The sequence below is a fragment of the Bombyx mandarina genome, chromosome A1, assembly GCF_030267445.1.
Source record: "Bombyx mandarina strain Sakado chromosome A1, ASM3026744v2".
NCBI classification, from domain to species: domain Eukaryota; kingdom Metazoa; phylum Arthropoda; class Insecta; order Lepidoptera; family Bombycidae; genus Bombyx; species Bombyx mandarina.
In genome coordinates this window covers 6,819,658-6,844,503 of record NC_143234.1, presented here as the reverse complement: position 1 = coordinate 6,844,503, position 24,846 = coordinate 6,819,658, and the positions used below count along the sequence as shown (strand labels likewise).

At 35.6% G+C, this 24,846-nt stretch overlaps 1 protein-coding gene across 11 annotated transcripts in view; it reads right to left on the bottom strand.

The window, feature by feature from the left end:
• Nucleotides 1-7,114: 7,114 nt before the first annotated feature.
• The window catches only part of Pur-alpha (Purine-rich binding protein-alpha), a 40,589-nt gene continuing 22,857 nt past the window's right edge, over nucleotides 7,115-24,846 (bottom strand). For 7 of the 11 annotated variants that reach the window (XM_028182014.2, XM_089739897.1, XM_089739899.1 and 4 more), the window contains 7 exons: nucleotides 23,282-23,308; nucleotides 22,001-22,165; nucleotides 21,074-21,252; nucleotides 20,101-20,206; nucleotides 16,608-16,733; nucleotides 16,166-16,237; nucleotides 7,115-15,256 (listed from right to left, as the gene is read on the bottom strand). In XM_028182014.2, coding sequence (XP_028037815.1) covers nucleotides 15,221-15,256; nucleotides 16,166-16,237; nucleotides 16,608-16,733; nucleotides 20,101-20,206; nucleotides 21,074-21,252; nucleotides 22,001-22,165; nucleotides 23,282-23,308 — 711 coding nt within the window. In that variant the 3' untranslated portion in view covers nucleotides 7,115-15,220. The remainder of the gene's footprint in view (nucleotides 15,257-16,165; nucleotides 16,238-16,607; nucleotides 16,734-20,100; nucleotides 20,207-21,073; nucleotides 21,253-22,000; nucleotides 22,166-23,281; nucleotides 23,309-24,846) is intronic. The other 4 variants (XM_028182018.2, XM_089739901.1, XM_089739902.1 and 1 more) reach the window with 2 other exon arrangements.

Here is a 24,846-nt window from a genome sequence, read left to right as displayed (position 1 = left end):
ACACGGGAACGTGGAGAGGAATTACACTCTTTCTTTGATGTCTTTTTAATCGTGTTTAAAAATACATTTGGAGTATTTTACTTGGTGACATGTTTTTAAATTTAATTTCAAACGTGAGCAGAAATGCTTCTACTACTCCTTCTTTAATCGATCGCTCATTGCTGAGCATAATGATGCAGCCATCTGTGACCGTTTTTTGTGATTTGTAGCCACTTATATCAGTCAGTGGCACGTCAATGGATCATCTTCCATTCACTTTACCCAGCACTAAGAGTCTCTCCAGGTTGTCAGAGGGTTTTCTTGCTATATGATCAAAATGCCGGAGTACTCTATATAGGCTGACCGGTCGACTTTTTCCCCCTCTACCTTGCAACTACCATTTCCATATATCTTCTAGTCACATGCAACTCCTCTATACGCATTACAACATGTCCATACCACGCTAACCGTCCGCTCTTTAATTTCTCAATCAGTACTACTTTCACACTTTCTTTATTATACTCATACCTTGTCCATTCTTGTCACTCCACACATCCATCTCAACGTTCATACAAATGCGGCAGAGAACGAAATTACATCCCACAAAATAACTTTCACGACAAAAACCCTTAAAATCATTGTATTTAATTTTTATTAATACACAAAATATTATTTTAATAACCTAAAAGTACCTACATGTTATTATCCGCAACACGCTTCGTCAGATTACAGAAATAGAGTTATCAGCAACATGCTTCGTCAAAAAGTACAATACTTATTTTCAGCTACAAGCGTCGTCATAAGTATATAACATATAGGTCCACGCTAACAGCAATGCGCGCGTAGGCATCGGCTACTCAAACAACCCTTAAAATGTTTGGACATGTGAAGAACTAGAAGTGATTAATGGGTAGTCTCTGGTCAACTTTTAGCTCGTTAAGGACGCAAGCGTTCGTCCGGAAAGATTTCCAAGGGATGCTCAACATGCGCCGCCAGCACCACATCTCAAGCGCGTCTATGCGTCGTCTGTCAGACTCTTTTAAGGTCCAGGTCTAGGCGCCATACAAAAAGATTAAGAAAACGAGCGTAAATAACTTTAGAAAAATTCTAATCGAAGCATAAATACCTGTAGTTTCAGTTAGTAGATTTTTCGTGTACCCGCATTCAAACTCAAAGGCGTACCACATAGATAGACGTCAATTGATTTAAAATTGTAATACACTGCGTGCTATGCAAACAAAAGCCTCGCCGGATCTTCTCAGTGGGTCGCGTTTCCGATCCGGTGGTAGATTCTGCGAAGCACGGCTCTTGCTAGGGTTCGTGTTAGCAACGTCATCAGGTTTGAGCCCCGTGAGCTCACCTACAAAAGTTAGGGTTACGCTGATATAGCCTCTCAAGGCTATCAGCTTAGGTAGGAAAAAAAAAAAAAAAAACCAAACAAAATTTTGGAAATATTTTCAAATGTTATTTTTACTGATATCAGTCAGTTTTAATTTATCAGCCTTACCTACGTTTTTGAGACCGTTTGTTTTTTAGTTTCCTGTCGGTATATTTCGATGCCTCCAATGAACACTACTCTAACTAAAAATTTTGAAATTTTCGTTTTTCACGCAAATCCCTTCACTATTTTAAAAGTATTACAAATTCATTATTGATGGGGTTTGAAGCAAGAGTAAATCAGCTAGTTACACACGAAAAAAACATAAATTATATCTGCAATAATAAAGATTTTATCAACTTTTTTTCGTTTAAACGCTCCTCCTGTAAAACTACGAATTTTGAGTTAGAGTAGTGTTCATTGGAGGCATCGATCTTATGTATTTCGTGAATCATCAATAGGTAAAACTTATTTGTGGGTAAAACGGACATTTTATTGCTGCTTTTCCATGCTTAATAAGTACCTATATTAAATATGGCTGCACTGCGGTATCCTCGATTTGGAAAGAAACATGATTTTATTGGTTTTCCTGAAGCTATTAACATTCAAAAACCCAAAATAAACATTAATTGTTTACCAAGGCACGACTGTCACTACACAAACACAGGTTTTTAATCGGAATAGAAAAAAATACGTATATTTCCCAAGTTCATCCTCAAGCAATCAAATTAAAATAATGGCACCCTTGTCTCCATACCGACACACAGCGTAAGAAGTCAATTCAATTAAGTAAATCCTTTAATAAGCAAATAGGGTGAGGTGAGGCGAGTCCGCGCGTCGAGATCAAAGCGTTCTCGATGGCCCTCTCTGCCCCTCGTCACGGACCTGATAATAAAAAGAACTACTTGAAATGCGTCACATTTACTCGAGTTTCAGCCACTGATTTTCTTTCTTTTAAAGTACCTACACAATATGGCAAATTCAATGCTATAGCTCATCTGTTTGTATATACTTTTAAATAAAAACACACATTAAAATCAAGATTGCTTTTCCAAAGTCAGCAATGGAACGCTGTTTCTTATGTCTTGTCTATTATTATTATTTTTAAAGTGATATATAAACCTGAACCATAGCCATTTGATAACCACCGCCGGGCATAATAAGGTTCGATCGCCCGTCATTTTCATCCACGTTCGCTTTTATGAATTATACCTGTGTATTTACGTGTAATTAACACACTTTAATAATTATTAATTAAATTAGACTTGAATCTAACAAAAAAGTAAGGCATATTTTAAATATTACATTATTAAAATTACTTTTACATTATTATTAAAATTACTTTTACAGTTTTCCTCGCGTTTTTTATTGTCACTGTATTCTTTCCGACTTCTCGAATGCAGTAATGTACCTACACCGAGATTAGACTGTAATCAGGTCTGTCTTAATTATGTAAATGACTTTTCGAAACTCAAAGAGAATTTAATAAAAAACGAATTTGTATCAATTATAGATCTTTTAGATATGTATTTTGTGTTTCAACGGTTTATTTATATCTAACCTATATAAATTTAAAATCGATACAACACATCTCCGTAACTGTCCGTCTGCAATACTTTAAATATCGGATTCTCATTTTACGATATAGATGTTTACTAAGAACATACTTTACGGAAAAACTTTCTAGCATATCATTTCATTTAGCATCGTATAATTGCAAAAGTTACCATGGTAACCGATAGTGGGTACCTACTTAGTGCCGATCATAGATTATACACTTAATAGGTGCCGATAGTACGGCTTATAGACCAGGAAATGACAAAAGCGATTCTTTATTCCAGAAAAATACGTTGCATTTTATTATTTCTGAATAACTAATTTGTCGCTGCTAAAATAGCAGAATGGTACGTCTTATAGACTTATCGTGGCGATTTTTGGCATATCTGGTAAGTAGCCTCTGGTTTAAAAATTAAATACATCTTTATTAAGCAATCATAAGACTATATAGTCAGATTAATTATTTATTAATACCTAATACTTAAATAAGATTTAGCTGATCAAATCAAATATAATAAGGTACGGATTTTTATTCGAATATCTAAGTACAAAATGTTGTTTAATCAATGAAAAATAGAAATTAATATGGCCGATATATTATTACTGGTGGTACCTCTTGTCAGTCCGCGCGGGTGGGTACAACCACCATGCCTATTTTTGCCGTGAAGAGGTTTCGGTTTGAAGGGTGGGGCAGCCGTTGTAATTATACTTGAGACCTTAGAACTGATATCTCAAAGTGGGTGGCGCATTTACGTCGTAGATGTCTATGGGCTCCAGTAACCACTTAACACCAGATGGGCTGTGAGCTCGTCGAGTCATCTAAGTAATAATAAAAAAAACACTACGACGGCATCCCCGTCATTTCGGATCCACCCGATCCACTCACGCTTTTAGGTACCCTAAGCACCGGTCATAGTTCTCGTCGAACTCATCGCTTGCGACGAAGGGCTCGGCGAGTAAATTAACCCACAGACACAGCCCACCACAGATCATAGAAACACAGTATGATCTGGGCAGCCTACTGAGTTTCTCGCCGGATCTTCTGTGGGTCGCGTTTTCGATCCGGCGGTAGATTCTGCGAAGCACGGCACTTGCTAGGGTTCTTGTTAGCAACAACGTCAGATTTGAGCCCCGTGAGTTTACCTACTCACCCGGTGACGCTGATATGCTCTCGCAAAACCATCAGATTAGGTAGGAAAAAAAAGAGGGCATCCTTAGGTACCGAACTGCCCATCACCAGCGGCGTGCGGCTCAATACAAAGACTACGAAGCATTCAGTTGATAAGACAATCTATCTTCTATCTTCTTCTTCTGTATATAAAAAAATGAATTGCTGTTCGTTAGTCACGCTAAAACTCGAGAAAGGCTGGACCGATTTGGCTAATTTTGGTTTTGAATTATTTGTTGAAGTCCAGAGAAGGTTTTAAAGATTTAGATAAATATGAAAATGGTCGGAATTAAATAGAATTTTGTTTTTCCTTTGATGTGTCCACCGTCGGACGGATTCTTTTTTTTTAATTTTTTATTGCTTAGATGGGTGGACGAGCTCACAGCCCACCTGGTGTTAAGTGGTTACTGGACTGGAGCCCATAGACATCCACAACGTAAATGCGCCACCCACCTTGAGATACAAGTTCTAAGTTCTCAAGTATAGTTACAACGGCTGCCCTACCCTTCAAACCGAAACGCATTACTGCTTCACGGCAGAAATAGGCAGGGTGGTGGTACCTACCCGCGCGGACTCACAAGAGGTCCTACCACCAGTAGATTCCTTTTGTTTGTTTTAAGTTTATTTTATACAAAAGCTTAGGTATTTTATTTATCGATTGAGGCACTACGAAGTCTGCGGTTCTGCTAGTACCTAATACAATTTAATGTTTCCGAAGCGAAGGGAGGGCGGGTCGCCAGTATTCAATAAAATATAGGAAATACAAAATTACGTAGAAAATATAAAAAATTAAAAAACAAAAAGTTAAAAGGATTTTTGCAAGATTATATTTTCTCCAATGTAATTAATATTATTATTGGAATTTTTTTATTTTTGTAAGGAAAATTTACTTATAATATTAAACTACATTTCCACACTGCATGTTATCTGTATCATTTTTTTGACATCTATGGCTATTCCTGTAGCTCCTCAACACTAGACACTCGGGTTAACGAGAAAATTCCATAAGAGAGAAAGAGAACGACAGAGAGAAATCGAGAGAGAGGGAGAGAGAAAAAGAGAAGCAGTCCGTTGAACTCTCATTTATCTACATTCAATTATTGTATAAAAAAACAAGCTTGGGATCGTAAAATAAACAACACACACTTTTTTTGTTATTTCTTTATTTTTTCACCATTTATCGTAAAACTTTCCTACGGCACACCGCGCGTCGCATTCGCGCCCTCTATATTCCGCCTTGTGTATGTCGAGCTATTCCTTCATCTATTTAGCTTACCGCACATTACAATATCACACCCCTTCACAATCATATCACCTCACCATTTACGACGGCTCATTACGTAGCAAGTCTGTCTGTTTACATAACTATCAATGCGATTGGTTCTATTAACTCGCTCTCTTACTTACCCAACAGGCTTGCCACGTTTACAAAAGAAACGTACATAATAGTGGAAAAAATCATGTTCTATATAATAATAATAATAATAATAATAAAAAAAACATATATAAAAATTGTTGGTTCAGTAGAAGGAATACAAACAAATCAATATATCCATCGTAAGTACGCTCAAGCACCAATTTTAACGCAGTTTCACTGCCATTCCTACCAAGATAATACCTTTTGGCTTTAAATTTAAAAGAGAACTTACTGGGCGAGGTCTCTCTTAAATTCAAGAACAAAATTCCGAATCCATCCCTAAAAAATAAAAAGAAGAAAAAAAAAATTACTGGCTGCAAACGCAGCGTTCCAATTTCTAAACGTCAGAGTATTTCACAGACAATTTTGAAAAGAATATATCGAGGAGTGAAAAACTATTTGGTTTGCGCAACATTTTTCCAACTTTACAGCAGAGCCATTTAAAGTTTTATAATTTGGAAAAAAATACCATAACAAAAAAAAAAACTTCTTGAGCTATTTCAATGGAATAAACATAATTGAGGTTCGATTACAAAACATCGAACTGTTGATGCTAATACCGAATAAAACGCACCTTTAATTACAAAGATAAATGTCGCTTTTCTCGCCGGATCATCTCAGTGCGTTGCATTTTCGATCCGGTGGTAGATTCTGGGAAGCACGGCTCTTGCTAGGGTTCGTGATAGCAACGTGGTCAGGTTTGAGCCCCGTGAGCTCACCTACTAGTTAAGGTTACGCTGAAATAGCCTCTCAAGGCGATCAGGATGGGTAGGGGAAAAAAAAAGTCGCGTATTAAGCGAAATGTCGCTTAAACCAAATAGCTTTTCACACCTTGATATGTATAGGTGAATAAATCAAAATCATGAAGACATTTTTCTTTTCAAATTCGATTAGGAGATCTGCCAATGTTCAGAACATTACCGATACCAACTAATTTATAAATAAAAATAAATCGTTAAACCAACAAGTTTATACATACATATATAATACTAATACAATAATAAAACTAATAATATAGGAAGTAATACATCACACTATGCAATCTTTGGATACATTATCTTACGCGATGCTCTTGTTACGTATTTCTCGAAAACACATATATCTCCTCGCTAATTACAAAATTACTTTTATCGTAATATACATGAGGTTTTCTACTGAAAATTACGTAATAAGAACACCAATTAGCCAGGAGCCAATAATTTGACTTCAAAACAAAAACTGTTCAAGTCAAACGATTGGCGGCTGCTACACACCGAAACCAGTCTCAAAAATTCAATCGAACCGTGTCATACACGAATAGAGAAATTTAAAAATCATTATAAAATGTCCAAATCATATTTTATCCTCATCACATGAGCCTTCTCAGTCCCACTGTTCCCCACGCAACACGATATCAATTTACCGATCCATCTCCCGCATATTGGGTGCCAATAATATTTAAATGGGTACCCCAGATCGGCGAAGCTCGCGTCAATCCAAAAAAAAAAAAAAACAATACGCAATCACATCCCTCTCCCTCTTCATACACAACACCCAATATGCCTTCTCCTTCTAATCCTAACAACCACGTTTATATTGCATTTTTTTTTAAACTTAGGTTTCCTTCGCAGTACTCGCCTTTAATTGGGTCGCCGAAGCCAAGTTGCGCTTCCACGCCGACACGTAAAAGCTCAATCCGGCTACAGCGGTCAAGTGCAAACCTATCTAGATATCCCCCTGTCGCTCGGTACACTACAGAACACAGTTTGTATCCATCATCCCTGCCCTAAGGAAACAATTACATGGTGGTGGCCATAATATCTAAAACGCTCGATGTAAAAATCAAAAATTGATGTAGTGCTATTTTTATTATCGGACAAGTCCAGAAAATAGTTCGGGAGCCATTAATTAAAACAAAAATACCGATCACTTTGCATATGTAAGTCTTTTAACAGAGTGAATTATTTGAACAACACCTAGCCACCGCGTTTCAATACCATACGTTATTTAGGACACAATATTACGAAACTTTTAAACTAGGAAATCATTATCCATTATCATATCATAAAACTACAATCGATTGGCAGTATTTTTCGCCTCCATCTTCGCTCTGATATTAGCTTGCTATCACACGTGACGTGATTCAGCCTACACTTCATCAAGAAGCGATAGCATCGAACGATACGGTAGCTCACTTATCTTACTCCCCTAAAACTTCAGACAAGCTTGAAAACTCAACTCGCCAAAGTTTACAGGGTTACGCTTATCTCTTACAAAAACCATAATCAAGATGATTCATTCTTATCCTAGACACACAAACTGACCACAACAATACATCGTATTGATCAAATGAAAAAATCGTCTGATCAATTCGAATCAGTGTTTTGATCGATCTAATTGTGTGAAGCCCTTTATAATACATACAAGTCGTTACCAACACGGACATTATGTAAATAATACATAATTTGTAAATTAATAGCGAAAAAACGACAACGAAATCACACATATAATTCAACACATTGGCAACACTAGCGATGACAATGTTGCCAACGTGCAACATAGGCATCGAGAAACGTGTTATGGCACGTCTTAATCATTTTAACAAATTTTCGAAAAAAAAAACTGAAATTTTGAATTTTAAATGAAAATATATACAACCCCCCGCCAGCTTCCCGATTCTCGTATAATTTCTATGCCTAATATCAACACCTATCACCTCGCATGTGATCCCATCAACCGCTTACTCTACAGAGCCCGTAGTGTGTTCGTACCTTAAAACTAGATGGCGTTATCAAGGATTACGTAGAAATTTTTTACGAATACAGACACACTACTGAAGCTCATATACCTGTCATCCAATCGACCTATCTCACGACAAATAGCTCCATTTTCGACTGTTTTAATGATGATTTTTTTTGTGGAATCACATCAGTCGTGAGATAAGTTGTCGTCAATGTACCGAGGATCGAAACTCTCCCGGCAATTCATATCATTGATGCTTTTCTACCGAATGTTACTGTACGATCAACCGCCAAATAAAAAACTAATCTTTCACAAAAATTAATTAACACAATCTATTTTTTTTTAATTCATAAGCCGTCGTGCATTGTGTCCAATCATTATTTTCGCGCTATTTCCTTTTCAAAGTATATTTATTTATTTCAGGTACTGTGGTATTGCTTATTTGTATTTTTTTATTTTTATTGTTACGAAAATTTCGATTCTTATATATCTGTTGGCGGCTAATTGGTGAGTCATTAATTAATGGATCGGTTTTTAAAATATTCATAAAAACAATAACATTAGATTTGAGTTTTTTCTTTCTATTGCAGTGTCATAAGGAAAAGCTTTATAAACAATAAAATGGTGTTTGTTATATTATGTAATAAGGTCGTAATAAAACATGACGTACGCAATCGACGCTTTTGCATTTACTACAAAGGAAAAATTCTAGTAAAAAGTTTTTAATGATTTTTTTTCCTTTCCGAATTCGTAAATGATTTAGGTGTACTGACGGATACAAAAGTATTTACCAGGGGCTATGGCTAATTCCGAGCGTTTCGGTGTTCCTCCTCAAAGTGGAGGGGGCAACCCCGTTCTCTGTCAGATGTTAATGTCAGAGTTGACAGCAAGTACAAAAGCGTCATCCGTCCGTGGTGCGAGGGACGCCGCGGCGGCTGAGACCCGCTACACCCACGCAACACATCAAACATAACGTAAAGATAAATTATCTTTTTAGCAAAACATCGTTTAATATCAGAAATATAATTTAAACTAACGTATTCTATTATAACTCTGATCGGTTTTATATTATTTATTAGATTTACTTTTAGTTTTGCTCGGTTGTGATCCTTCAATATTCTCGATCTATTTAACACGTTTAAAAATTTGTAATTAAGATAAAGGGGCGACGCGGTTGGCAACGTCGTACACATACTACATACACGTTTTTGTAAAACATTCATTATAAAAATAAACCATAAACAACAAGGTCATCAATGTATAATGTAGAAAGTGCGATGCGAGTTGACGTCGTTGTGGATGATACAATGTGTCGTTACGGAACAATAAAAAACAATTAACACAAGGCAGCATGTTAACGACGTTGCAAAGCGTGTAATGAATATATTTATAATATAATTGACTATCATTTCATACCGCACACGCAACAGTCTGTCTTAACAACGGAAATCGGTGTGCTTAGTGCGAGTTTTTTAACGTTCTCGATAGCGTAAAAGTTAGCTCGTATTTGTATGGAACGGGATCGTTTTCGTACCTTTGCCGCTAGGGGCGCTGTTCCAACTGCATACGAAATTGGCTTAACTTTTACGCTGTCGAGAACGTTAAGAAACTCGCACTAAGCACACTGGACGTACGAACATAACAAACCGCTTTCGTTTAAAACTCATTCGTCTACGATTTCTATTTTATTATGAATGGACCGTTTTGTTTTTAATTAACTCATGTAATGTAATTTCATGACGCAATTTTTTAGTGGATTTTTTTTTAAGAACATGAATAGTTATTAGAAAGGAGAGCTTTAGTCCGTTAAAGAATTACATTTATTGTGTTTTGTTCTTCGACGTATGATGAGTACGTGTTTAAGATGATGACGATTGGCGAGAGACGCCGCGCATTTCGTCTTTTCGCATTAAAACTGTATAATCTCAAAACTTACTAATTTTAAAGGGTTAAAATGTGATATTTTTAATATTAATCATCCCGTGCAATATTTATTTTTTATTTTTTACCAGTTAGATTATCTGTCTTTTAAAGTAAGGTAAAAAAATTATGTATTAATTTTGTTAATAGTAGTCAAAACATAGGTAAATTAAAAAAAAAACTAAAACTAAACTACGCTCTTTTCACAGTATTTATGAGAAAAATACTGGTGATATCAAATGATTCCGCATATTAACTCAATTTCGAAGATTTTTGGAAATTGCACTCTTTTAATGCGAAACGACGATTTTATTAGTACCAGCTCTCTGCTATTATGGACCGACGCAGGCCGATGCCTTCATGTAAGATAAAAAAAAAGCAAATTCACATGTAAAATCTCCGAAATAAACCAAGTAACGATATCAAAGTCAAACCCACGATTTGTTCGATGGGATCGATCGAAATGCGGGTCCAACTGAACAGTCCCATTCTGAAAATATTCACTTCATCTAATTAACAAACACCAATGCCAATCTATATCCGTCGTCGAAATCGATGCGATAACTTGATTTAATATAATAGAAACTATTCTTTATTATTATTATAGGTATTTCAATATTATTTATATTCCTCAATTAATATAGAATCTATTTTATTTCACTGCTAATTTTTATTGCTCTCAACATATGGATATAATATATTTCTCTCTCTTTCATCTAAATATAAACTCTGTAGTTCTTAAATGTCTATGGAACTAAAATTACAGTTTGTACCATGATTTTGTCGTTTTTTTTTTTAAACTTAAGTCCCTAATCGCGGGGAGAAAAACGAATGAGTAACTTTCGACTTTTGTTAAATTCCGGTAGTGTTAATAGAAATTGCCAAAAGAGTGCAGCTTGTATTTAGTGAAAGTTAAAAAAGATTTGTGATCAGTTCGGATATAATTGGAATTGAATATGAATCATTCTTCTCTCCGCGAGCCGTCAGTTATCATTTCGAGCATTTCGGAACACGACCCTCCCGCCTACACCCACAGAATAACGCGTAAGGAACAAGCTAGTAGTAGGTCAGGGAATGAACCGAAACCGCATTACGATATCTATGGGAATAACGTTTCTGCACGTTCAGATACCATCATCTAGCAATCGTGATTCCGGTCAACTCCCGTTATGTAAAAATTAAAACTATCCTAACTTACTTAGAATGACGCGCCGCCCCTTTCGATTCAAATATATTTCTATACATTTATGCTTAAGGAAAAGTGACTTTCATATAATATCTTTTTTTTTCTTTTTTCTTTTTACTATTTCATTTTTTTTTCGGACGTCACCAACATGTTTACGGTCTCAGAGACAAATGTACTGTAAATTAACCTATACGACTAATACAACATCCAGTTATAGAAGATTCGCGAAGTAATCTAAAGTCTTCCAACTATTAATCCATTACTATGAATCTTATGGGGAGTGAAACTCATCTACTCTTTTTACTCGATAACCAAAATGCGCTTCTACAGACCTTTGGGGACATAACGTTTAAGTTTTCATAAACGAGGTCCGTAAAATTACGCTTATAACTATTTCCTAATCACATAAACGCGTTTTGCTGGAAGCTGGACTAAAAAGAAAAAAAATCTTGCTTACGGAATATGATTTTAAAAATTATTTTATAAGTGAGAGATGAATAATTAAATTCGAAGTTTCCTATTTTAAATCTATTTCAACATGATTATTTTAACAAAGCAGTAGTGACAGATTGCGACACATTCTTGGAAAGCAAAATAACGTAAGTCGATGTAATAACCGAGATCACTTCAACTCAAGAAATTTGAAAAAAAAAAGAAGTTTATTTAATACACACATAATCAGTTAATACATCGACTCCAAAAAGCTAAAATAACGCCACCATAACGCAAAAAACACGAAAGAGCTTACCATTAAAAGTTGTTCTACAAAGTCGTCGGCGTATAAGACGAAATCATCGAGACAGACAAAAATGATTTAAAACGCACTATGTACAGTTTCAACTGATTTTCGTAATTAAATGCTACAATATAGATATATAATCACTACACTATAAAAATGTCAACTTAAAATAAACAAAAGTCATTTACGATTCTTAAATACAATTTAAACATCAATACACAGGAATTTGATGAAAACCATTAATGATGTCGAACGTCAAAAATAAAATTGATACCATTTGGTACCCCGTTTTATAGTTGTATAGTTGATTCTCTATTTAGCACATATTGCGGGTATCAGATGTTAGGAGGGATATAATTATGTACTTCTCACGATCGTATGTCTACTCATCTGGGAGTTCGATTTTTTTCTAATGTTAGGCCATATAATGTCGTTAATTAAAAACACACGTTAAAAACGGTAAAGCTACAAAAAAGGCAATGCGAAAAAGCTAAAACAAATAAAGAGTGATATTTACGGGGCTCATATAGCGATAGTCGCGATTAAAAATTAATACACTGTAAACAATAGCAGTAAAATGCATAAATACATAGTGGAAGGCACGTCTGACGCCTGATGTAGTGCTGAACTTAAGCTAATGCGTCCTGCGCACTTATATATTCGTACATATATACAAAACACACGCGCACACATACATTTTGTCCTTGTGATGGATTTCTTTGTGAGAGTGAAGTTGTAAGGCTCATTGTTAGAGTCGAAAATCATCTGACTAGTCCGTTCACAGCTCATCATTTCAATTTAAATACAAGCTTAAAGAAGATTCCAAAACCTATAATTTTTCAAATGATTGAAAAATGAGTTGATTATATGAGCCATATGCATTTTTTTTCTAATTAAGCTTGTAATTTGATATTCTAGAGGTATTTAAATTAAAATCCATCTCAAAGCATTAACACAGGGTGCTTACACAACCAAACTTATCCTACCCTTTGGTTCGGCCGCGAGCGGCGCGGTATTTACCACACTTTTAGGCGGACTTAAATTTTGATTGTCTTTTTAAAGACATAGGCTTAGAAATGTTCTACCTAAAACCCATTAATGTACGTTTAATACCTAGGTTTTTTTTCTAAATTTTAATAAAATAATTAGTTATTGCTTTGAAACTCCCAAAAAAAAACTTCCTACAAATTAAGGCTGCACGCATAGTTTTAAAAACTTACAAAACCATCATTCAAACAGCCAATAATATTATCTTCATACGCCGCGGCCGTAACCAAAACAAACTTTTTAAATCCATCGGATTGTACCTTCCTACAAGTATATCACAGCGGCTCGTCACCTATCTAATTGATTCGAGAACTACCACTTCAACTTGACCTCTAAAAACTTCCATGAAGCTATTATTACGTAGAGGTCTTGTTTTTTGGTATTAACATTCCCTGTAAACACCCGGTGCTTTATTATGAAGGATATCGTTCCGTGACGTCCAATTTTGGTTTTGAATCTTCCAAATGTTTTAAGACATTTTTACCGTAATTTTAGTCGATTTAAATTCTATGGCAACAAAGAATTAACTGACAAAATGTCAATACGTCGCGGAACGTCCCGGCTCACACCCGTGCCTTTCATGTCTCAAGTGTAAACAGGCAAAAAAAAAACTATAATTAAATAACTCTTATAAAAAAAACACGTACGCCTAAAACTAGATAAGTGGCATTGTTTTTTTATTATGTTTCATACGACGAAGCCAGGATTTGTAACCGAATCAAAATCCCGACCAGATTATGTTACCTTAATATTTAAAAAAAATTATGACTTAATCTGGAATTTTAATTCCTCTATGTCATCATTTCGTTTCACTTCGACTTCAGAGAAAACTGCCATTGTCATCTTGACCACAGATATCCACACAAACTGGATAAATTTCAAGGGTCATATTGGCGATCGTTTGAATGCAAATTAAGAAAAATTTACGCGCAACCCTACCTTTCGGCGTTGCTTGTTCCTTTGAAGCCAGATCGAAGACACTAAGTGTCTGAAAACTTAAGTGACAATTAAAAAATATAGTGATTTAAAAAATAAAGCTCAAAGCTGTCTATAGTTAATTTTTCTCACAAAAAAGTATTACATTCTCTCAGAGAGACGATTTATAATATATTTTTCCCAAAAAGACCAAAAATATCATAATTATACATATCACATGAACAACTCCATGTCGTTCATAAGATATAAAATTAATTTTAGCAAAATTTTGTAAATTCTTCAAACTTCTCAAGTTCAAGATTGGCAACACTGATAAGAATTGAAAAATTTTTTTTTGATCTAAAAAAAAAATTGAGTTAGTTTAAAAGGTACACATTTTTGTTATTCTTCAAACCGACAATTTGTGTGAAGCCATTTTTTATTTAGTGTTGCAAGCATTTTAAAATATATTTTTTATTGAGTGCACACGCACACGTACCAACTACACAGGCGACGACATGTCCAATTGTTTATCACGATAAGATTAGAAAATTAATTTTCTTAAAAGTCATATTAATTTTTTTATCGAATTTTGAATTTAGTATACTTTTTTTAATATACTAAAACTAGAGTTTTTGGAACTATTCGTTGCGTCAAAAAAATTGTTTTTAAATTAGAATAATTTCAAAGAACACCAATTTTATCGCAAACAATCAATATCATTGAGCACTATTACGACCGCCTTTAAAATCGATTCGTTCGATACCAAGTATTGTAAGGCTTGCATAGTTTCCTTGCAAAATTAACTTTTAGCTTGTCGACATTAAGCATACAATCGAATAACGGTACGAGCGATTGGTGAAAATACCGCACGAGCATTAAAAAATCAGAATAATAAAAAAATAATATATAGATATTAACAATCCTTAGTCGTTTCAAGAGATATGCTATTTAAAAGGAAGCTTAGTGAGTTTTCAAGAAAATCAAATAGTTTTACAGACAAGTAAATTGCATATATGTATAGATATATATATATATAAAATGCTCGTGCGCCATCTATTGTTAGTGTGTATATTTTTGTTGTGCTCCAGATTTAGTAACAGAGAATCCCTCCTTTTCGCGTTTCAGTGAAATCATGATCAATTCTCTGGATAAGGTCGAGGCGATGAGTAGGAGATCGGATTGCCCGCCCATCAAATCCGATTAGGTACGTTGCAAGAGAATGTGTCCTGAAAGGAAAACGTATACATACATAAATACATTTAAATGTAGTTTCAATCTTTCTCGAAATATTTTCTTAATACGTCAAAATTATAAAATTATTGTATTGTCACCAGTACTTGATAAGTGGGCAAATTTTCAAGATGATCCGGACGACTTGCGAAGATTCCGTTATATATACATATCGAAGGATGAAAGGCTTGGATTTGGTTTAGGCGACATTTTTTGTTACTTTACAAGAGAACAATATAATAAAGTTAATAAAAAATATCATGAAAAAAAAACTTTTTCAGCTATTTATTTATTTATTTTTTATAGCTTAGATGAGTGGACGAGCTCACAGCCCACCTGTTGTTAAGTGGTCACTGGAGCCCATAGATATCCACAACGTAAATGCGCCACCCACCTTGAGATACAAGTTCTAAGATCTCAAGTATAGTTACATTTACAACGGCTGCCCCACCCCTCAAACCAAAACGCATTACTGCTTCACGGCAGAAATAGGCAGGGCGGTGGTACCCACCCGCGCGGACTGATAAGAGGTCCTACCACCAGTAATTACGCAAATTATAATTTTGCGGGTTTCATTTTTATTACACGATGTTATTCCTTCACCGTGGAAGTCAATCGTGAACATTTGTTGAGTACGTATTTCATTAGAAAAATTGGTACCCGCCAGCGGGATTCGAACACCGGTGCATCGCTTTAACACGAATACACCGGACGTCTTATCCGTTAGGCCACGACGACTTCTGAAGATTCAGCTATTTAAATGGAGTAAACTTAATGAAAGTTCAATTAGAAAAAACATCGAAAAAAAAACAACAAAAACAAGAGAGAAAAAAAAACCACACATCACGTGGGTCCGATCAATGCACCTCTATAGTGTATTACTTTTTCGGGATACGTTTACTTACTATGTCGGAGGAAGAGGGCGCTGGCTGCGAGGGACCGCCCCGGACTCCGGAACCACCAGGTATGGGTCCGCCCTGGAATACACCAGTATAAACTGTAAACGTGCTGGTAGGACCTCTTGTGAGTCCGCACAGGTAGGTACCACCACCCTGCCTATTTCGAAAGGTGGGGCAGCCGTAGTTAAAATTGAGACCTTAGAACTTATGTCTCTAAGTGGGTAGCCGCATTTACGTTGTAGATGTCTATGGGCCCGGTAACCACGGTTCTAAGGTCTCAAGTATAGTTACATTTGTATGGACTTGGAACGTTTGCTTACGTTTGCCGCTAGGGGCGCTGTTCCAAATGCATACAAATTTCAGTTAACTTTTACGCTATCGAAAACGTTAAAAGACTCGCACTAAGCACACTGTCAAGGCAATCTGTCGATGGAATTGACCAACGAACCTGATGGTTTTCGGCGTTCTGTTGGTGAGCGCGGCACATCTTGTCGCAGTAATCGGCCAGGATGTCCCTGAAGCGGGTCCAACACTTCTCCGGCACGGTGATGGCGGTGCGGAAGTTACTCTTCACCTGAACGTTAAGCGAGCTCTGTACTCATTTTATTACGGTGCAAGGCCCACTATCGAATACGCATAAAGCGTCCAGTGTGCTTAGTGCGAGTCTCTTAACTTTCTCGATAGCGTAAAAGTTAACCCAATTTTGTATGCAGTTCGAACAGCGCCCCTAGCGGCTAACGTACGCAAACCAGCCCATTCCATTCAAATATGAGTTAACTTTTACGCTATCGAGAACGTTAAAAAACTCGCACTAAGCACACAGAACATTCTGTCGATTTGTTCATTTCGTATTTTGATCTTTTTGATTTCTGACAGAACAATCTTTGTTTTTGCTGAATTTGTTTTTTTTTCTATTACCCTTTTATTACCTTATTAACTGAATACATTGAATATTTATTTATACTTACGATAGAACGTCTATACATACATACATTTAAGGCCGTCATGCAAAAGTGGCCTAAGCTTACCATAGATAGTATGAAGCTATTGAGGTTTGATTTTATTTTTACAATGCTTCATACACAAAAATAATACGCACAAAAATAATGTTTACAAACCCATCTATGGGTGAAACTAGGGATAGGCCGGTTTTGAATAAAAATTTATTATGTTTCAAATAAATTGCAATAATTTATTTATGTTTCAAATAAATTGCAATATTATGTATATTGCAATTAATACAATAGTAATAAGTACGTATATGAAAAATTATGGGTTAGGCCACTTTTGCGCTGACGACCTCATTTCTATGCGCTAATAAACACTTATTTACAGTACGATCTACTTATCTAATCTATTCTATTAAGCAGGGTAATAATTAAAAGGGATTTGTAAGCCGGAATGAATATAAAATCAATACAAAAATATCATTGATATTGATATTTTTCAGTAAAATTCATTTAACATTTCCAAATAAACATAGATCCGAGTTTTTTTTCTTCAAACCGCTTTGAAATCTCGCTACATAAGCAAATAAAATTATATCTATGTATGATAATATATATTCGAAATTCAGTTACCTTCTGATCCGCAGGAAGGCATTTGAATAATTACATATTAAATCAAGGTACTGTTTTAGGATGAAGTAAAAAAAAAATTTAACGCATTTATTTTTAATAAAACATTTTTACGAAAGCTAAATATCTTTAATCTAACCATTTGTTTGGTATCTTCAAATGCAATCAATACTCTTCGAAAAAGGACCGATTCATCAATTGAAATGTGGTCAATAAGTGTTTAAAGAGCAAATACGTCTAAAGCAGCCATTGTGGACTATTGGCATATTATGGTGGAACAATACAGTTTATTAAACAGATTTTTATAATTTCTAAATAGCACATTTTTCATTTGCCTGTATGACAACGGTAACCATAAGCACTAACTACCATAATAAATCAATAAAAAAGACATTTACTATTTTGGTTAAATTTTATGTATTGACGTCTAATAAAAACTTATTGAAGTCAACTTGAACTTATTTTAAATTATTTTATGTTTTAAATGACTTTGCATTCTACTGCACTAAATGAAGATATAAATGTTATTCATAGGGCAACCCATTCAACTTCTGAGTAGTAGTAAAAGTGGTAAGAGAGGCGTAGCAAACTAACACATATGATATTGGCAACATAAGATACTAATAATCAAAAGAAATATAATTAAAACTGACGGATAAGAAGAAGACTAAGTCAAAGCGTGTTTTTTTTGAGACTCTATTCCATTAGAAACCGAATTGAATGATTCGAATAGAAAAAATAATCATGTCATCATCACAAGAAAGTGGAAAAAATCATGATTAAGAGATGAAATTTTGGATACACCCCATAATAAATCTAATGGTTTGTCATGACAGAGCTATTCAAATCGTTTTTTTTTTATCCTACCTAAGCTGATGATAGCCTATTTCAGCGTAACCGTGGCTAGTAGGTGAGCTCACGGGGCTCAAACCTGATGACGTTGCTAACACGAACCCTACCAAGAGCCGTGCTTCGCAGAATCTACCACCGGATCGGAAACGCGACCCACTGAGAAGATCCGGCGAGAAACTCAGTGGGCTGTGTCTGAGAGTTAATTTACTCGTCGAGCCCTTCGTCGCAAGCGACGGGTTCGACGAGGAACTGGCTTATTAACCGGATAAGTTGCCTTATTGGTTTTTAAATATCGGTAAAAAATTCAATAATTAAGTAATTCAGTCACTGTCTACTTATTATAATGCTATTGCCGAAAATGTCAAGCAAACACTTTAATCATATTTCTCATTACTGTCACAACTGCATTCCCCAGCTGCAATATCAGTCTGAGTCCATCAAATTATAGCTTGCAAGGATAACTGTCGGAACAAGCGAGATGAGGCCAGATAGACCTACGCAGAACATTTGTGGCGTTATTTCAATTGGTAGGTGTTGGTACGTACGATGAATTGAATCTAAGTTATAAATTTGATAGTACTCTTTGTCACAGAGCAGTCATGTTTAACCAACATTGTCTTATCACAAAATTTGATCTTATAACGCAATGAAATAGAATTGAATTTGGGTATCTTTGACAACATAACACATTGACTGAAAGGTTCATGTTAGGAACCTGTTAAACAAATGTAAAACCAGCAATTGCTGTATTAACGTCACTTTTGACATTTGAATATTACTTATTGGCCAGAGGTTTATGGATTTTATTATGCGCGGATTATTGATTTCTTTTCCCTAGTTGGTTTTTGGTAGTAGCCTAAGGAACTATTCCAACTACTCACGGATCGATAGGTGAGCTTACGGGCTAATTGCTAATACTGAACCTAACAATAGCAGTGCTTCGCTGAATCTACTACCGGATTGAAATCACGATCCAATGAGAAGGTCCGGTGAGAAACTCTGTGGGTTGTGTCTATTAGAGGTAGGTATAACATATAGACCTTCCTTGATCAGAAAGCCTCTAGAACAGAAAGCTATCAAAGATATAAAACTGTAGTGAACCGCTCTTAGCACAGACTATAAACCAAATATTCGTTAAGATACATTAACATACATAAATATACAAGTTATGCAAATGTCACTGTACTGTGCACGAAACAGAAGTCTGTGTTTTCCTTAGAACACGCTTACAAATTCGTAAAAAAAGCAATCACATAAAAAAAATAAACAATTAAAATTATTGTTTTTAAGCTACACTGTGGTTCCGAAGATGTATCTCGTGATATCGGAGTCTGGAAACTTAAATAGGTTGATACTATAGTACACATACGTACAAAAAACGAGTAACGTTTTTGAGCAAAACCAGCAAAAAAAAATTAACTTCAGCAAAACAAAAAAAAAATAGCAAACGAATGAAAAAAAATTGAACAAAAAGACAGAATAGATATAGTAGTGTAACAGACGTCCACGTACCTCGCTTACTTTCATGTATATACCGCGGTTGTTCTGTCCGATGTCGAAGTAGAAATTCTTGTTGTCGACACGCAAATGTCGACCTTCGGGGAGCTCTCCTTTGAAGCTATTATCCCAAAAGAAGTTTCGTTATAATTATCAGGAATAAAAGGTATGTCTAGAAAATGAAATTTGATTATCCAAAATCTTGTTTGGATAATATGTATTTTTTAATATTTTTATTATTAGACTTTAAATACTGTAACGTATTCCCTCATGGCGATAAAAACACTCCATCGTATGGCACTTTAAATAGTTTTATCGAAGACAAATCTTGTATTCAGTAACGGGTGTGCATAATTCTATTCTATCTAGCGTCCAGGCAATGATCGAAATTCGACTACAATCCTTATCAACTCATGATTTTTAAAACATTTTCTCTTTTGTTTACTGATGTTTGAAAAAAAAGCTTTGTGTTTTCAAAACAAATTTATTGGTAACACTAAGGTTTTTCAATTGCTGCGAAACAAAAATAATATAATCAGTTCACAAATAGAGGGGAAAGCTATAGCTTAATCTGTTTCTGATTTGTTTAAAAAACAAAGTTATTGGTAACACTAAAGCTTGTCAATAAAAGGTTTTAAAAAAAAACTAGAAAATGTAACTGTCTTATCTACGCCCATTTATATACATCGGTTATTGAATTATCGGCTATTTGCCATAACAAAAATGTTAGTATTGTCTTTGGAGGGTAGTTACTCAATGTGTAAAGGCGAGCGATATAATCACCCTTACCCCTATAATATCAATCACCTTTTCTCGACGCGTGACCAGTTTTTGGACCTTACTTTGAGATCGGGTGAACCGCTCGGGAATTCTAAAGCTGAGAAGATCCGGCGAGAAACTCAGTGGGTTGTGTTTATGGGACGAGGATCGCGACCGGTGCTTGAAGAGGCTAAAAGCGCGAACGAAACCGCGGGTAAGCGTTACTCACCCGCCATCATCAGTACCGAAGTCATCCAAGAGATCGGTCAGTGCGTCCCGAAACTCGATCATGCCCTGAGCCGGCAGCGCGATCTGACTGCGGGGCCCCCCGCGCGTTATGGTCTGGGAGACACGGAGGAACCGCCCGCGGGAGTTCTCCTTCAGATCCAAATAGTACCGACGGTTGTCCTGCGAACGGTCCAAACGTAAAGCTTGAGTCTCCAAATTTTAACGAGTTCGTCCACAACAACAGAATATTAAGTTTCCTTGAGATGTCTCATGCGAGGTTTGGACGTGGGTTGTTGAGGGACAGGAGGTTTTTAGTCGGTCCGACATGCCCTGTCCGCTATTCCCAACAGAGGACGAAGTCCAGCGATTTCCTCCTGACCCAAAAAAAGGTTTCCTTTAGAAAGTAAAACAACTTCCCAACAGTAAAAAACTAAGAGTCAAAAATATCTTCACTTTCTACGTAAATGAAGTGGGGGCTATGAATTTTGTGTTATGCCAAAGTAACTATTTCACGCGGACAAAGTCGCGGGCAAAAGCTAGTATTAATAATAAGTGATATTAAGTATGAAATAGCATGTTCTAGGACAAGAAGATTTGTACGGCTTTACACAATTACACCTCACACTCCAAGTTATGTTAAGACATCAAAGAATTACAATATCGCCCCCATTTGGGTATCAGGTCTGTCCACTAAACCTTTTTTTTTATTACCCTTGTAGGCAGACGAGCATACGGCCCACCTGATGGTGAGTGGTTACCGTCGCCCATGGACTTCAGCAATGCCAGGGGCAGAGCCAAGCCGCTGCCTACCGCTTAATACTTGGAGAATATTAAGCGGTAGGCAGCGGCTTGGCCTCGTTTGAAGAAGGACATGTCATAGCGCTCGGGAAACACCGTGGAGGGGAGCTCATTTTTTAAAGTAGATCACCTTAAGCATCATTTCCGACTTGAGTTTTCCGTCATCGGGAACGTTGTCCGGATTGGGTGGTCCGAGTGATGAGTAAAAATCACTGAAACTGGACAGGTGGTCACGGAATTCGGCAGCTGTTGACATGGCGAGGAATATTTGACTGCGTCTCCCGTCCGCTCCAATCTAGACAAGAGCAAAAGCGAATTTGTTACCATTAATTGTATATGCAATTTCGAAAAGGGCACATGTCGCATACTTTATCAAATACGTTTTTTCATATACATGTAGTTTTGAGGCTTACCTACACCCATTTTATAATAATTCTAGTAATTTTCAATTGCTAATTAACACTAAAATATGTCTCAAAAGTTAATATTTTAAATTTTACACTGCTTTAGAAAATAATCAGTTTTTATCGTTTCCTGAACATTTTACATTTTCAGAGATGTGCCCTTTTCGAAATTGCATATTCAATTGTATTGTGTGTCTAGCAAATCAGTTGTTCCAAGACCAGACTTAGCAGCTAACTATCCTAGCCCTAGCATCCTTTAAGCAAAGTCATTCAACAGATACTGAAACTGGAATGAGTGAAATCGCTAGCTATGCCGCTGAAGATTCGCATGGAATTCTCATTTTCAATGTGATGAGGTATGAACTGAATTATTGTTATGGATGACGACGTCTAGAGCCTTGCAAAATAAAATTAAAACTTAATACATTTCTCCCTGCATACGGAGACAGCTTAATTGGGTATTATTTCATATTCACAACGTGACAACTAATTTACGTTTTCGCTTTAACCAAACAATGAATTCCGGCGGTTTTATCGATGCATTACGTAACCGTTAGATGTTTATCTTGATCTTGTCATCGCTTATCGCTTCGCCTTTACGTAACGACTCGCGAAGGACGACGCATTGTATACAAATTAAACATTTACTTAATTAGACGGGGCTTTTCAATTTTGAAATACCAAAAAAAATTTAGTTTTATGTAGCACACGTTGGGAAATCCCAAAGTAACATTGCAATTTTTAGTTTCGTTTTATTATATTTAATCAACAATCGTGTAAAAACGGTGACGACATATCGTTACAAAAATTTGGCATATATACGAAAATCGAACCCGATATTCTGGCGCCAGATACCTATTGCCATCCCTTAATAAAATACTCATCGACTTTGTTTCGTTTGGAACTTACGAAACTGAAAACTAAGAGATCGTCTTTAATACGGTACGGTTAAACAGTGCCACTGACATTATCATAGTCGATGTCCACGGGCGACAGTCACTACTTACCCTAACGTAGCCGGTCCGGTCGTCTATCTTCGGTGGCATTAAAAACAAAACAAAAATCAAATTTCATTAGGATTTTTTCAAAGACCATGCATCTCTACAAGGACTAAATTTACAAAAACTTATTTTAGTTAAAACGCTATTCCAATAATCTGTCTTAGTTTCGTTTGAATAAAAACCAATCAAGCTATTTGGCATTTCAACTAAAATATGTTTGAGGTAACAATAACACTACTCTTTCTCTTCGAACGTCTCAATAAACAGAAATATACACAAATCCTCTTCGTTGAAGATCAGTAGTGAAATTTAGCAATTTACTATTCAAGCGACTAGACTTTTGTTTATATCCATTCGTTTTCTCTAAATATATATTATGGATAGCCTCATTCCATTGCCACGAACCATTGCCGAAGTCGTCGTAATTGTAAATTTCAGACAAGGATTCTTGATGAGATTAAAAATAGCACGCAATGCAACAGGATTAAAAAAAACAGCTGATGCGCGCGGGAGCGTTTGCTATCTACCGCCTTCCCTAACCTTATAAGTGTTTATGTTTACGACGGGAAATTAATATCGATAGCTTCTTAGTTATTTGCAGTCCACTTGTCGTGTCGCCTATATTGGTTCCCGACACCCGTAACCGGTGGATATCCTAACCAAAGACCGTTGAATGTTAAACCTTTAACTTAAAGCTGTTTTCCGATTCATTTTTTGTTCTTGTGTTTGTATACTTTACTTTTTATATAGTATAGTATTAGACTTCTAAATATTACTAATTGCATCAAATTGATTAATCCTACACAAAGTGTATTTAAAATTTCCATTATTTACATGCCATTTGAGATTACTTCTCGAATATTTTTTTTTTTACCTAAAGTGTCATTAAAGGTATATTCCTAGAAATATTTTTCGCTGTTTAATATTAAGTGAAAACAAGTTCTATTCCCTGTCACACAAGACACGATTTTCCTAGATGACTTTTGCTAATCATTTAATGTAACACAAAACCTACATTTCTCATTCGATTCAAACAAGTTAATTAAGTGTTACGTTGCATAGCAACTGAACGGTCAACAGAATTATATGCAGTATCTATATGTCAGAATTCAAGCAAATAATTCCTCTTTTTTATTATTATTTAATTTTCAAGAATTAGTTTGGTGTAAATATTAATATCACATTCGCTGTCCTATCTTTAGATAAGATGAATAGACGAAACGAATATTCCCAAAACATAGTCGAAAAAGTTTATGTATTAGATTAAAATAATATTGAAATAGCAATTTCATGAGCAATGACATGAATATGTATGATGTGTGAGAAAGAAACTGCAGAAAAGGTACCGATAAAAATTCACAGTACCGGCCCAATAAAGAAAAGAGATATACATATGTCTGACCAATGCTATTTAAACTTTTACGCCATGAAGTTTATTAGATACGATTACTGGATATGCGAAAATTCCTTTTTTAACTTTACCAATAAATATTTTCATTAAAATTCAATATTTATTAACCACTCTGGCGACTACAAACAATTCCCAGGTATTCTGGATGCAATGTTATAAA